We start from the raw sequence: 16187 nt of genomic DNA on the forward strand, positions 1-16187 counted from the left end.
CCATTCATTCTAAGGTGACCACCTCCGGGTGATATTTTGAATGTCCCGGTTCATCAAAGCTAACTGTTTCCCCTCACCGCAAGACGCCAGATATGGGCTCTAATTTCTATCGAGGACTGTCACTCGTCGAGGTGAGGGACATGAAGCTATCGTGACTATGCACGGGCAACCCCCGGCCCCCGGATGGTGCACCCAAAAAAGCATCCACATGGGTTGGCATCCATGTGGTTTGTTTTGGCTACGTCCAGTGGTTAGTACCTTGAGGAGGCTGAAGTCAAGTACGCAGACGGTACCTGAGGATCTCCGGGGGGAGCCAGCAGCAAATGTTTGGCCGGGTATCAGTGAACAAATCCCCACAAACAGGGCAGGATACTTTTAGACAGTGGAGTATATTACCCACCAACTGTGAATCCTCAGGGAATATCTTCGTCTAGGCGTTTCTGGGGGCCCTTCGATCAACCACTAGCTGCCGTCGTCGCGGAAAACTCTTCCCCAACATCCCACTTGGCGGCACCTTAAAAGGTGACCGGTTAGATGCCAGCAAGGTGCTGCAGGTACCTGAAAGATACATAGAGAAGATAGTTGTAACGTGTTTCGAGAAGCAAAACAAGCAGGTTTTCTCAACGTGGAAATAGAATCGACAAGTACCCTGCTGTGCCGAAGCTTGCCAGTTTGTCCCCAGGTTAGGCTAGGCGAGGGTTGGCCTGATTGGTTGCCTCTTTGAGTCTTGATTCCAGGTGCAGACGTATCATGACAATGGTGCGTATTTCATTAATTGACTTTGGATCTTAAGGTGCATGTTATTCTGTCTGTTCATATTTAATTCTTCATACAAAGTGATACTGAACACGAGTCTCCGATAACCTGCCCCTTTGGAGACATACCGGGAATGGCGGCTTCATGAGGACGCAAAGCTGCAACTATGGATGTATACGGCTGGTAGGACAGGCAAAAATAGAAACTTCCATGACCAGGTCTAAAGTGAAAATGGAAGCTTGAAAGAAGAGGTGGGTAGTACAGCATGTCACATACGGTACCCAAAGAGGCAGCAGGGTGGAGACGAGACAGTCAAGACGCATTGCAACGGAGCACGGAAACTTCGTGACGTTCAGTAACCGTCGACAAGCGGCTGACGGTAAAGACGGGAACTTGTGTGGGTGCTTCGTTTATCATAAATGGAAATGATCATGATAGACTCCATGTTGATATTGGACGTCATAGTTAAAGGAACAGTTCAATGCAGTAGGCAAGGATGTGTAAGAATCTGATAGTAATAGTGGTCTGATGCCTAGACATTGAATGCAAGAAAGATGGACACGCTGGATCTGGCAGACTCTGCTATGTCTACTTGGCGATTAAATTCGAGATTCTCATATTGAACTTCAGGGTATGCTCGGTACCAGTCTGTGTAAGTAAACATACATATTCATATCCAGGTTATGTATTCTGCTTAAACCTTCCAGGTCAGCTGACGGTTCGGTTGGCTTGTGTAATCATAATAAAATGAAAGTATCAGATCACGAGAACTTCATTTCTTAGCATTCAACATCATGGCTTCGTCAACAAACGCGCCTCACTTGCTGAACCAGCACCAATGAATACCGTACCTAGTCTAGCCGCACACCCCTTTCAAAACGGGGGTTTCGATCTGTCTCTTTTTTCTGCCAACCTCGTGACGCGTTAAAAGACCATACCGTATCCAAGCGCCGGATGCGGGGTGTAGTGGGCAAAAAAAAAAATACAAGGAAGATTTGCTAAACAAGAGATGCCCATGACAAACGAGAAGGGCCACGAGATGGCATCAACAAAAAAGCTTAGGTGCAGTGGACACAGGGCAAGCACGCAATTCGTAGGCAATGGATACGCTTTCCTCTAGAGGTTACTGGGACGTGCGATGCAACAAAGGGAAAACGGTGGCTGTCGCGAGTCCTGCAAGATCAAGTAAATCGGGGGTAATGGAAACACGGGAGATGAGATGAGAAGCGGGCCGTGGGGAAAAAGCTTTGAAGGGTTTTTTTTTCTTCGCTGTCTTGTGCCCAGATCCAGACCCAGATCCAAACCAAACCGGGGGAGACTGGAGTCAAAGGGGAAAACCTGGGGGTAATAGAAATCCAGATCCAAGTCTAAAAGGCCTTGGCCAAGACCTTTTCGGTGCTTCCGGTCCTCGGCCGTGTGGGGCTCTTCCGGGGGAGTCCGGGGCTCAGCTCCCTCCGTGTGGGTGCCGGCTCCGTTCCTTGTGGGACAATGTACACATAATCGTGTTCTTTTTGCGTAACATGTACGGACAGTCAAGAGGGGAAAGAGAGGTCAAAGCATTAACTTGGCTTTTGAGGGGAGAACTGGAGTCTGGGGTATTGGAGAAAGGGAGCTCCCAGGTGAAGAAGCTTGGGGCACTCTGGACACTTCACTTTCACGAGAGTCTCAATCGATCATGAGACACAACTGAGGCCAGACAAAACGAACCTCTACAAACTCTACCATCGAAACCTTGTTAGTTAATTATGCTGTGCAACTCTCAGTCTTATGCCAGAACTGCTTCTTATTCCGTGATGGCCACAGAACCAACACCTCGTGCTGCAGTCAAATGCTACTCGACGAATCCTCGAAGCTCAACAATTGTGTCATTGTCATCATTGATGGCACGCCGGAGATGGTACCTGTACGTAAGTACCGAACAAGCGGCCCCGCGTCGGCCGGAGGAACCCTGTCGTGACTCCGGTTCTTTCAACACATCACATCGCAGTACATGTACAGTACAGTAAAGACTCAACTCCAACCAACAGGTGCGCTGTGCTCCTTCTTGCGCCATGGTTTATGCCCATGGGGAAGGCAAGTACGTATTCACCTTGCCAACACATTATTGCGAATTTCATGATCGTGACTGTAACTGGATCTGGGGGAATGGATCTATAATTTCCCCTCGATAGACACAATTATTCCCCCTGGAAATCGGGACTAGTGCTTGGCCCCGTGATCGTCCCCCTTTAAAATCGGTCAGGCCTTTCAAGGTCTGGAAGTTTCGGTGAGCACTGGGTTTCTGTTTCTTCGGTCAGGTGAGCCAGATTTGGTCTATTGTCTGGGGTATGAAAGCTTTTTCAGCTAGGTATTTTTGACTTTTTGTTTTGTTTGCTGCGGTCAGATTTCGACGCCAGCTTCCCGTCTGGGGTAGTGAGTCGTGTATACATTCTAATTCAGGTACACTACATTCTTGGGTCCTGCAGAAATTGCCATGGCGTCCGTACAATAGAACGTGCTCTACCAAACAAGGATTGATTTGGTGGGAAAGTGAGGCATTCGCCGCTTGTTGGTAGACCTGGAACCAACCATGGTGTACCCTTTCTTGGCTGATGCGAAACCCCAGCATTATCTTACACAATGCAAACCTTGAGCTGACACAATTCTCTCGCTGTTACGGATACAGTGATCCATGAAGCCAATTCAGTTTGGAAATGCGTGATAATCGATACAACGGGTCCTGAATGGATACTTGATACTCCAGCCAGCACCCAATTGAAGCTAGTTAGACGCAACACGTTCTTGATTATCAGAGTCACTGATGTGACCGTTTTGTACGCCTAACTGTGCGGTTCTATACCGTCAAACTCAAACATGCCCTTCATTTATAGTAAAGATACATCACTAATACATCATTCCAAGCGTGTAAATAACGCTGATGGAATGTAGACGAACCAGGATCACGGAATAGATGCCAATGCTTGTTCCCGAAACTGTTGAAACTCAAAGAGATAAACGGAGAGTAATAGAAGATTGGAAAAACCGGAATTCAAGGTAGGATCTGCGTGTCACGAAGTTGCCATTGACGATGACTCGCAGAGACAAGCCCGCGAGTTCCTAGGTGGGCGAGGTGAGAGGTGAGTGGTGAATTGCACCATCCTCCACACCGTTTGGGTGAACAAAACAGGTTAACTGTGGGGTGCCGTTTGCATGCATAGCGCATGGATAGTTGTGTAGACTTACGTTATCCAAGTCTGAGAATGGAGGCTCTTTTATTTTGATTAGAGTGAACTACTTTGAGGTGCAGTTAGTTTCTCAAGGTCTCGTAAACTAGACAGTTTGTAACGACCACAATACAAGACCTGGAGTTGCCAGATCTCAGTATCAGAATGGCAGCAGAGTTGAAGACTACCAAACAACTCTCCCATTGGCAACTGAATATGCACTAGTGATGTCAAACGAAAATCTGGAGAAAAGGCGGGCAAAACTGCAGAGCCTCGAATAACCGGGCCTGTCTTCCCCACTAACAAATTCAGGACATTCCTGGGGCTCTGTCTGTGACTGTGAGTGTTGTTCAGAGGCAGAGACAGTCACAGAATTGAACGGCCAGGAACCAGACGCTTGGTCCAAAAACAAGGGCTTCCTTTTGAGGCTTAGTCCAGAAGCACTATTGGGTAATTGAATGGGACTTTTTCTCCTTGTACACCGTGAGGTCATGATCACGATCTGGGTCTGGGGGGCGTCGCTGCAGCCAAAGACAAAATCTTTCTTTCTCGACTCTTCTGGCGGGCTGGCTTAGTTGGGGATTGGATCCGCTTCAGTTCAGTTCGGTTCGGTTCAGTTCAGGAGGGGGTGGTACCAAATTGAGGATACTGTATGTATCTCTCTCTGACCGACCGGCCCGGTGGTTTGTTCTCTTATTATCATGTTTCCTTTTGTTGATACTGTATCAAGTTGACGGCCTGGCGAAGTGCAGAACGTGTTGAACAAATCGCAGAGAAATCGGGCAAGCTACAGGTAAACTTCCATCAGTGCCTGCATGCGCGGACGCCCAAATCTCTAAGTCAGGTCAGGTGCTGTAGCGCTGTGGCGGGGTTGTTCCAGCACCCGTAGGCTCACTAATTCTCCTTCTCCGGCTTGCCCGGTGTCAAAGAGGCAAATGCAAAATGCACACCCGTCTGGCTGCCCGCCTTACAATGCCCAGCGAACTCCCAGCAGGGTCTGCCCCACAAAGTGGAAGGGGAAGGGGGTGTGGTCAAGGTGAGCGGCTTCATTCTTACAAGGGATGTTAGTTTTTTTTATGGCAGCGTGACAGCTTTGCTCGGTACCTACAGGTTGTATTTACGTACGTACGGTGTAAGAGAAGCGAATATGGATGTTGACCGTGTATGTTTGGATACAGTATTATGGAGACGAGACAGTCAATGCTGGTACGTACCCTCTTTCAGTTGCAAGTACCATCGTAGTTGTTGTTGAGAGACACTTTAACACTGGGAGTATATAAAGCTTCCATCGCCAGTCCCATGGTCTCGTTGAAAGTTAGAGAGATAAGTCACTTGACCTCTTTTCAAACAATAAACCTCTTCCTCTTCGAATTGCTTCTTCTCCTCATCTAAAGAAGCATTCTCTTTCTTCCTCTACCCCTTATCCTGTCTATTTAAAGATCCATTCCCAGTACCCCTGGCTTGATCTTTGAACCACCAACTACCTCAACTTCCTCCACGTATCAAGAGAGCTTTTGTTATCTCTCATATCATCTTCAGTTTCTATTTACGACAGGGCTGACGGATGGCTGCGTTGAGTTCGTGCACTCCGGAACCATAGACCATAGACCGACCCTGCGCTAGGTCTGCGTCTGCCAGTGCCTGCGCCTGTGCTAACCAGTTGTCAGAACTATAACCAACCCTCCTCTCATCTGAGAAAACAACAACAACCGTCCAAATCAAGTTATTCTCTTTTTGAATAACTTAACTCCTTTTCTGCAAAGCTCGGCATTCCCGACTCTTGTCTATTTTCAGTGACGATCAATTCGTCACCTAAAACTTCAAGCCGGTAAGTAGCGGATAAGTCTTATCTGACTATTATGGCACTGCCCCATCGTCATTCTACACAAAGACCCCAGAAATTGCCCTTATCGCAAAACTGGCCCCATTGATTGGCTTCCCCCTTGATTTCCACTACCCAATGAAGAGAATACGAGAGCCGGCCCGGGCGGCTTACACCGGTATTTGCATGCTCCGTACCAGAGATAAGCTCAGTTCGAGGTATTCGCAGCCGCAATTAGCACAAGCACAAGCACCAGCACCAGCCTCTACCTCGTATGTAGCGGCTTTCAGATCCCCGATCTAGTGGCGTCTAGCGAGCATGGACGCCCGAGAACGAGGCCTGGAAGTTTGGCATCACAGGCGCAGTCAGCTGGCCCCGTATCCTTGGTTTGAGCCTCTATCCGAGACTCAAGCTGAGGTGGCTACGGGACAGAGACGGTGAAGGCGGCTGTTATCTACAGCTTCCTTATGCTGTTTTCTGTAGGCTGAAAAGTCTATATAAGACGGTCGTGGCTGGCTTTCATCTGGTCTCGTTCCTTCCATCATCCCCACGTCTTATTCATTCGTTTTCCCATCTTGCGTTTATACCGTCATAATCCACTTTACAGCCAAGGCATCTCGCCCGAGATGGCGCACATAACAGAATCACCGACTGACATGTTTCCTTCTCAGAATTTCCCTGAATACTCAGAACCTTCATCCAACATGACTGCTGTCTCCGCCAACCCCGTGGCCAACGTCAAGGCCACTGAGGCCAGCCGTGGTCCTTCTCCCCAGCCCACTCACTTCTCCGTTCCTCTGCAAAATGGAAACGGTGGTAACGGTCACCGCATTCTGCGATCTGCTACCGTTGGCTACATCGCCCCTGAGTTCACTGGCAAGTCTGAGCAGAAGAAGACTGTCAAGTCTTTGATCGGAGCTGCTGGCTTTGTCCCTGAGCCCCAAATTGATGAGCAGATTGAGTGGTTCTACGAGAACCTTGGCATCGATGATGTCTACTTCGAGCTTGAGTCCCCTGATGTCATCTCCAGCCACATCACCTCTCTCTACGCCGCCAAGGTTGCTTCCTTCGCTCGCGAGGACAAGCAGGAGGAGATCCGACTTGATATGGAGGCCAGCGACCACGCCATTTACATCGACACCAGTGTTGCTGGACGCACCAACATCGCTGGTCCTCGCTACGAGGAGCGCCTTGAGGCCAAGTACATCGACCACCCTGGCACCAGCAAGTACCGTGTTGAGACTTTCCGATCTCCCGCTCTCCTGAGCCCCAAGTCCAAGGCCACCCTCCGATGCTACTTCGTCTACCAGTGCCGATTTGCTACTCCCCCTGAGGAGACTGATCCCAAGGAGACCAACCTCGAACTCATCGCCGACCATGGTTTCCTCCAGAAGGCCACCGCCAACACCAAGCAGATCTACCAGGACATCATCGAGCTCGCTGTGAACCGAGCTGGTCCTGTCATCGAGGTCTTCGACATCGAGGGCACCGACGAGAAGCGAATGGTTCTTGCTTTCCGATCCCGCACTGCCCAGGGTCTTTTCTCTGCCCTGAGTGATCTTTACCACTACTACGGTGTCACCTCCACCCGAAAGTACCTCGAGCAGTTCTCCAACGGTATCACCGTCATGAGTGTCTACCTTCGACCTGCCACCGAGACCGCCGAGACCCGTGAGCAGTTCCCCTCTTGGGATGAGTCTATCGACCAGATCTCCAAGGAGGTTTCTCTCCTCTACTGTCTCCCCCACAACAAGTTCCACAACCTCTTCCTTGACGGACAGCTCAGCCTCCAGGAGTCCGTCTACGCCCACTCCGCTTGGGTTTTCGTCCAGCACTTCCTCAACCGATTGGGTCCTGAGTACGCCTCTCTCGCCGAGCTTTTGGATGTTAAGAACAACGCTCAGCAGGCTCTCCTCTCCAACCTGAAGCGCCGTCTCCGTTCTGAGACCTTCACTCCTGACTACATCTACGAGATTATTCAGAACTATCCCGGTCTCGTTCGCGCTCTCTACGCCTCTTTCGCCAACAACCACCTTGTTAAGGACCAGGAGGATCCCGTGAAGGTTGTGTCCTCTAGCCTCTCCGTCGAGGTCCTCTCCGACGATGCCCTCAAGGACAAGATCTCCAAGAACGTTAACAACGAGCACGACGAGATGGTTCTTACTGCTTTCCGTGTCTTCAACAACGCCATCCTCAAGACCAACTATTTCACCCCTACCAAGGTCGCTCTGAGCTTCCGTCTCGACCCCAACTTCCTCCCCGAGGTTGAGTACCCCAAGCCCCTCTACGGCATGTTCCTTGTCATCAGCTCTGAGTCGCGTGGTTTCCACCTCCGATTCAAGGACATCTCTCGTGGTGGTATCCGAATTGTCAAGTCTCGCAACAAGGAGGCTTACGGCATCAACGCCCGATCTCTCTTCGATGAGAACTACGGTCTTGCCAGCACCCAGCAGCGCAAGAACAAGGATATCCCTGAGGGTGGTTCCAAGGGTGTCATCCTTCTGGACCCTAAGCAGCAGAACCGTGCTCGCGAAGCTTTCGAGAAGTACATCGATAGTATCCTTGATCTTCTCCTGCCCGCTGAGACCCCCGGTATCAAGAACCCCATTGTCGACCATTACGGCAAGGAGGAGATCCTCTTCATGGGTCCTGACGAGAACACTGCTGAATTGGTCGACTGGGCTACTGAGCACGCTCGCTCCCGTGGCGCCCCCTGGTGGAAGTCCTTCTTCACTGGCAAGTCTCCCAAGCTCGGTGGTATTCCCCACGACACTTACGGTATGACCACTCTGTCCGTCCGCGAGTACGTCAAGGGTATCTACCGAAAGCTGGAGCTTGACCCCTCCACCATCCGCAAGATGCAGACTGGTGGTCCCGATGGTGACTTGGGAAGCAACGAGATCAAGCTCGGTAACGAGAAGTACACTGCTATCGTCGATGGCTCTGGTGTTCTTGTTGACCCTAACGGTCTTGACCGCGAGGAGCTCCTTCGTCTTGCCCACGGCCGCAAGATGATCATCGAGTACGACATCTCCAAGCTGTCTGCTGAGGGTTACCGAGTACTGTGTGACGATGTTAACATCACTCTTCCCAGCGGCGAGGTTATCAACAACGGTACCTCCTTCCGTAACACCTTCCACCTCCGCGACACTGGCAGCGTCGACTGCTTCGTTCCTTGTGGTGGTCGCCCTGCCTCCATCGACCTCATCTCAGTCAACCGCCTCATCAAGGATGGCAAGTGCATCATCCCCTACCTTGTTGAGGGTGCCAACCTCTTCATCACCCAGGAGGCCAAGCTCCGTCTCGAGTCCGCTGGCTGCATTCTGTACAAGGATGCCTCTGCCAACAAGGGTGGTGTGACTTCGTCTTCTCTCGAGGTCCTTGCCTCTCTGTCCTTCGATGACGAGGGCTTCGTCCAGAACATGTGCCACGATGCTCAGGGCCAGGCTCCTCAGTTCTACCAGGACTACGTCAAGCAGGTTCAGCTCAAGATCCAGGAGAACGCCCATCTCGAATTCGAGGCCATCTGGCGCGAGCACGAGCAGACCGGAACTCCCCGATCTATCCTCTCCGACAAGCTGTCTGTCGCCATCACCGACCTCGACGAGAAGCTCCAGCACTCCGACCTCTGGGACAACGAGAAGATCCGCCGATCTATCCTCGAGGATGCCCTTCCCCGTCTTCTCCTCGAGAAGATTGGTCTCGACACCCTCATCGCTCGCATCCCCGACTCCTACCTCCGAAGTATCTTCGGTTCTTACCTTGCCAGCCGTTTCGTCTACGAGTTCGGCAGCAGCCCCAGCCAGTTCGCCTTCTTTGACTTGTAAGTTTAACTCTTGATGTTCCCACTTGAATAACATATACTAACTCCTTTCCCAGCATGTCTAAGCGCATGGCTCAGATTGACAACTAAAAAAAGTTGATTGCTTGGATCATAAAATGGTGTTGAAGCGTATGATTTGATTGTTTTTTACAAGCATATAGCATTGTTTTTCCCCTCTGATGAGAGATGAGCATAGTTACGGTGTGTTTGCGATATTTGAGAATGGTCCTGGCATGGACCTAATGAATGGATGGGCCACGGATGGCATGGCAAGGTTACAGAAAAGTCAGAAAAGACTATGTTTATGTAGTCGATAATAATTACGTCTTTTGAAGTTCAATTCTGTTTTGTCGAATAATGGTGACCAGCTTTGTCTACCAGTTCATAAATAGATGAAACTCATATTGTCTCTGCTTGCTTTTGACAGGCACTATAAAAAGATCTCTTGAGACAAGCAATTGTCTCGGTACAACCATCGATTTATATCTAAATTGCACGTCTTTGTTTAATTTGTTTATATCTGAGGTTACGATCTGGTCTGGGGTTGAGGAAGCACGTACACAGATCGTAAGATCTTGTCGTTAGCATTAAGCATCGTGAAACACGATCGCGTGGCTAAAATTATATTGACCGCTTCGGCCACTGGCGAGACAACACCTTGCCATGTTTGTATGCATGTGTAAAGTTATAAGCTGGCCCCTCAAGCTGCGCATAGCTATTGGTATCGTGGCGATGCATGTGTGGCTCGATGGTATGTATGGTAACGCTTCAGTGAAATAGCGCTGTAAAAAACTCCGATAATCTGTCGTTCTCCAGATTTACTGGTACCGGAACGGATGCATATCGATTCCACGTGCTTCAAAATGGAAGGCCTCGCTCAATGTTGTAAAAGTTGCAGGCTGCAAGGATGACATTGAGGCCTTTTTGGCTGGCATTGAGCGCTGTGACGCATATACATAATCAGTGTTTGACCGAGGGGGCCAGCATCAGAAGCACCGTGTGGCTTAGCATTTTGATCCAGTCATAATAAAAGTGAGGTTTGGCTTGGAAATGGATATGTATCGTATTTATTCTAAACCGAAGTGAGGTTCGCAGATGCTGTACTTGGCATGAAGATGCTCACATCTAATTGGTTCACAACCAAGCTTCCCCTGAAAAAGACCCATTTAGCGTGTGGGCGTTTCAGCGTTTCTCAAGACCCAGACGCGGGTGGTTCCCCGTAGCCCGGCTGCGTTAGACGTCTTTGCAGGGAGCGCTAAGCATTTGGGAATGTTCAAGGGGTTTAATGGGATGGAGGCAAAAATGCGCTCCATCTTGTAATAAAAATGACGAAATAGGTGTACCTCACTTCCAAAACAAAACAGGGTTGAGATATGGACGTGTTCGCAGTGGTCGGCACCCTCTATATCAAAGTAAAGCTTAATGGAAACTCAATTAAAAGGCCATGATTAATGAGCATAACTCAATTAATACGTCAAACATTCTATCAATGCTGTCCAGATCACGATCTCTACTTTAACTGGTTCAACGGTCTTGAAGGGAGAGTCAGTTGAAACCATCTGATGCCCCCTACTGTCAACTCGTCTGGCCAGACGCCTGGACCTTTTTATTACCATTTGGCCCTAAATCTTTGCTTGTCGCCTTCGTTAGATCTATCATGTTAATTGCCATTTATCTATTTCATCTGTATAGCTGAAACGTCATCGCTTGTACCAGCTCATCCCCCTTGGCAATATGAGTCCACGTTTCCGATAATGCCCATAGTCTCGTTACTTTCAATCGAGTGGTACAAAGATTGTAGAAAATACTTGAAGCTGATTAGGTTAGATCTGTTTTTCTTGAGTCGGTCATCTCTTGCTAAGACTCAGTGTCAGCCCGTGGCAGTGGCAGTGGCAGTATCAGTGTCAGTGTAGGTCGCTTGTCAGTAGGTTTCACTGGAGAGCTGGAGGTGGTGGAGTCTGTTCCTGTTCCTTACACCAAAAAAGGACCCGCTCCACTTGGAAACGAAACTTGGACCACCATTTGCACCAACCGCCAACCAACCAACCTTTTGCGCCGCGCCGCGCCGGGCCAGGCCAGCAAGGCCAAGTTCACTTTATTATTAGTTTTAGGTCAACTTTCCATCCTCACACGGAACAAAAGATCGTCGCTCTCTCCCTCTCTCCAGTTTTCCCAAAAACCAGGTCCAGCTTCATTTTCATGCTGAACGAGCCCGTGGCTGGCCATTGGGCACTTTGATTCGACCTTTACGAGCACAATTGTCATTCTGTACCTCCTTGAACGACACCAGATCGAGTACGACCATTCTCCCAAGTTTTATATCGCAGCAACACCCCAGCGAACCGGGCGAACAAACAAAATAAACAAAGCCACACACGACCAAGAATAGCCTTTCAAGGATCTGCAGCCCGGTTGCAACGAGAGACCAGCAGCAAGAAACGGCCCCAAGCCCAGCCCGTCAGCGACCGAACGCCCCGAAGAACAAAAATTACTGTACCTAAAAATCAAGAAGGCGCTTCGCTAGAGCCAGGGGTCACAAGCCTCAAAGTCAGAGTGACTTGTTGACGGCAACGCCCGTCGTTTGGCTATACATGATGACACGACCATCGATTATCCGTGCCGGTACGTGATGATCGCCTTGCTATATTTCTCTTGCATTTGTATCTGGAACCGCATTTCGAGACAGAATCCAGCCTCAATGCTCCCCTGATAAGTCTCAGCCTTCGAGATTTGGGATCTGGAATTGCGAATTGAGGCGCATCGACTTTGGCGCAGCCTCATTCTAGCTAATCCTCCCGTTGTCTCATCGCTTCTTTTTACAACACACCTTCCCCCCTGCCCCCTTTATAAAACACTTTGTGCTGGAACCCTTGGTTTCCATCGTCAACCTCTCCCTTCCTCCCTTATTTGATTACTTTTCTTCTACGTTGCATCCTCATTTCTCGTTTATCCCTGCCCCCAGTTTATTGTCCAAGCTTCACCTCCGGGGTCGCTGCAAGTCACGATACATTCCACCGTCTGGCTTCGACATTTATTTTTCCATTCCACGCGGTCCTGCGTTTCTTCCTAATGACACGTTAAACTGACCTTCGCAATCGTTTCGCCCGAGTGCAGATACTATCGACCTTCAAGATCACCACGCTCCATCCGCTCAAGATCACTCCAAAAGCCCACGTCTGGCTGGCACTGCCAACTCCCTTGGCCCCCACCAAGCTGAGACTATTCGCGAGATCTCACACGACATCGCAGACGAACAAAGCCGTTCCCCTCGAGTTTCTCTAGATAATCGTAATAGCCTCGACGAGATTGATTCCTTTGCCGACGAGCTTGCCGCAGACGCTTCAGGTGCAAAGCCTCGCGCTCAAGGCGCTCGCGAAAACAACAATAGCACAATGGTCCATGAGGATGCACTGGCAGTTGCGCAGAATGGCGGCGTCTCGTCATCCGACGAAGGCGAGCTCGATGGCGACGATGACCTGGATGACGACATGATGGATAAGATCTCAAGTTCGCCTTCGATTGAAGATGGTGGGTGTTACCCTGTTGCCCCTATGGCATGGCCGCGCCGTGTCTCGTCCCTACCTTCTTCCATTGGGAGCAGTGCTCCATTCATTTCTGGTTCAAGCGGCACCAGAGTTGACTCGCCATATCCCGCACCTTTCAAATACATAACCAGCACAAACACAATTACACTGCCATCACGAGCATTGCCAGAACCACCAGCACATATCCGGAGCCATCGTCTTCAGGGTGAGTATATCGATTGCTACCAAACCGACGACGACGAAAACGACGCCGAATCCGATGACGATGAAAGTTGGGATACCTTTAACTCAACAGTCGAGTTTCATGATCACGGGGAGGAGACGAAGGCTCAGCAAGCCATTGCCAGATATAAGGAGGTGCAGATAGGACCCATCAGCAATAAAGGCTAGCTGCCTTCTTCTGAAAGGTCAGGTACAGGAGATACAATGATTGAGAGTAACGATCAGGACATATTCTACGACTGCGACCCAATGCTGGACCTTTCCGATTCGACCGATGATGATGAGAACGAAAACGACGACGAAAGCGCCGAATACGACCCCACGCTCACTGTTCCTTATGAAGAATCTCTTGAAGACGATGATCCTCCACTCTCCTTTCCTGACGACCCTAATTTCATTGATTCTGGCTGGGCGGTCGAGTGCTTACAAGACATAGAGGACATTGATTTCGAATTCGTCTACGCGCTGCACACATTTGTGGCTACGGTTGAGGGACAAGCAAATGCAACCAAAGGTGACACTATGGTTCTGCTGGATGACAGCAACAGTTATTGGTGGCTAGTCAGGGTTGTCAAAGACAGTAGTATTGGTTAGTTTGATCTGGTTGCGGATTTGTTGTAGCGACTGACACCATATTAGGATATTTACCCGCAGAGCACATTGAGACTCCAACAGAACGACTCGCTCGCTTGAACAAACACAGAAATGTGGACGTATGTTGATGGAAACCTTGAACCTGGATCTTGTACTGACAAGCATTGCAGCTCTCTTCGGCTATGCTTGGGGATACGGCAGAGAAAAAGGCACAAAACTTCAAATCACCCATCAGATTTGGACGTAAGACGGTTACCTTTACCTCGCCAACCTACCATGACTATACCGAAATCGACGACTATTCCAGTGATGAAGAGGATCTAGACAATTTGTTCGCCAGCTCAAGCACTTCTGCGAAACAAGACCAACAAGAACAAAAGAAAGATACCCGAGATGCAACAAAAACGATCTCAATTGTCGAGGACGATTCGTCAGAGGAGAGTGCCAGAGTTGAGCCGCTGAAGCCTCGCTCAGGCAAGGAAGTCAAGATGGCCTTGGAGCCTTCCAAGGTTGATACTGTGGAAGAAGAGGATGAGGCCAGGGACAGTGATGATATTCTGTTTGACAAAGAGCAAGGACCAAGTCGATCCCGTAATGGTACTGTCAGGAACACCGACTCTTTCTTTAGAGACGAGACTGTCGAGACCAAGAAGATTACTCTTACGCCTAACCTGCTGCGAGACGACAACCAACCTCGGCCATCGCAAGACTCAACGAAGGACAGTAAATCTAGGGGAAGCATGGATAAGCTTGATAAGGAGCTCATGTCCGATAAAGAGAAGAAGAAGCATCAAGACAAGAGCCGAAAAGAGAAGGAAAAGAAGCCAAGCGCGATCCGAAGTTTCTTTTCCAGAAAGGACAGAAAGAAGTCGGTGGACGATGACGACGAATCTTTTGGAAAACGTTCTATGGACATTACCTCTGAGCCCCGAGATAGTGAGTCGATCGAGGAGGTTGCATCACCAGAGAGACAGCCCCAACGAAGCACCAGCAAGCTTCAGAAACAAATACCCCGAAACGAAACATCGTCTGGAAAGGGCGAGCCATCATCGACGATGGAGCTGGCTGCTTACTTGGCTGAGTCTCGGGTCAATGACGTGTCCAACGTACCACCCGCATCAATGCGAATTGTGAACCCCGAGACCAAGGAAACTCATGAAGTGCCGTCGAGTACGCAATTCGGAAACAACTCCAGAGCACGGTCCTCTTCGGCCGCTGCGCAGCATGATGATACGAAGGCGTTGGCTAGGGCGCTTGGTCGCAGTGCCAGCACAGGAGATGAGCCTAGGACGACACGGACAACCAAGCCTCGCCCCCTCATGGATGTGGATGAATTAACTAGTTCTGATGACGACGACGACGACGATGATGATACCGCATCTCAGCCAACCACTCGAACGACACCGGAGCAGGGCGTTGAGAAGAAAGCTGAAGGTACTCTGCGGCCACAACTTCCTGGGGCATTCCCGGACAGTTTCGATGCAACTGCCAAGCAACCCCCAGCAACCACAGAATCTGGCGCGCAGCGGAGCCGTCTGTCAGAATCACCAGTGCAGGTGTCGCCTGTCAATGGAGCACGACCACCTGCATTGGAGGTCGACACATCCTCTCAAGATGGGCGATCGTCATCCGAAGTACCGTCACCAGAGCTTGGACCTGGAGATGCAACACCAAAAGACGCCAGCCCAACGAGGAGCGTCAAAGAGCCCGGCTGGGATGACGAGAAGCTACGTGCCTTCTTTGACGATGGCGAGCATGTCCGAGATCTTCTCATGGTCGTTTATGATAAGACAGACGTTGAGCCTGTGAGCAAGGACCACCCAGTAGTCAGCGGGATGTTCAGGGAGCAAAACGCAAAGCTAGCTGAGATTACTACTGTAAGTTTTGTCACTGTCTTATGAGACGATCTTTTGTTTGGACCAAGAACTGACAGTAGCATAGCAACTCGACAACATGCTTGGAGACTGGTTGGCTAGAAAGCAGCGACTTCGAGGTTCGCTCTGAAACCAGTGGTGGTAGAGAGATTAGAGGTCTGGATATGGGCTTCGACAGCCTAACTAGTGGTGTCTATCTCTGTGTGCAAGTAAGATCTTTTTCTTGGTTCGTTGAACGACTTGATTATTTTGGGGATATGAATTGGGGTTCTGGACATGTCCATGAAGACGGTCCTTGATGTTAGGCTACGGGTGAAAGGCGTTTGAGGGACATGATCTTGTTCTGGG

General features: G+C 49.8%; 2 protein-coding genes across 2 annotated transcripts; both read left to right on the plus strand.

Annotated features, from left to right (window-relative positions):
* Positions 1–5977: 5977 nt before the first annotated feature.
* Positions 5978–9942, plus strand: B0J16DRAFT_311302 (Glutamate/Leucine/Phenylalanine/Valine dehydrogenase-domain-containing protein). The gene is made up of 2 exons (XM_046125003.1): positions 5978–9604; positions 9661–9942. The coding sequence occupies exons 1-2, from the start codon at positions 6408–6410 to the stop codon at positions 9692–9694; spliced, it is 3231 nt and encodes a 1076-aa protein (XP_045977803.1). The 5' UTR covers positions 5978–6407; the 3' UTR covers positions 9695–9942.
* Positions 9943–12198: 2256 nt separating this feature from the next.
* B0J16DRAFT_358644 (uncharacterized protein) lies at positions 12199–15969 on the plus strand (the record flags this gene model as incomplete). The annotated part of the gene is made up of 6 exons (XM_046129602.1): positions 12199–12226; positions 12737–13506; positions 13540–13960; positions 14011–14084; positions 14136–15842; positions 15907–15969. 6 exons carry the CDS (start codon positions 12199–12201, stop codon positions 15967–15969), a joined length of 3063 nt encoding a protein of 1020 aa, XP_045977804.1.
* Between the last annotated feature and the right edge of the window lie 218 nt (positions 15970–16187).

Source organism: Fusarium flagelliforme, assembly GCF_020744385.1.
Source record: "Fusarium flagelliforme strain FIESC 12 MPI-CAGE-AA-0113 chromosome Unknown B0J16scaffold_8, whole genome shotgun sequence".
Classification (NCBI taxonomy): Eukaryota; Fungi; Ascomycota; class Sordariomycetes; order Hypocreales; family Nectriaceae; genus Fusarium; species Fusarium flagelliforme.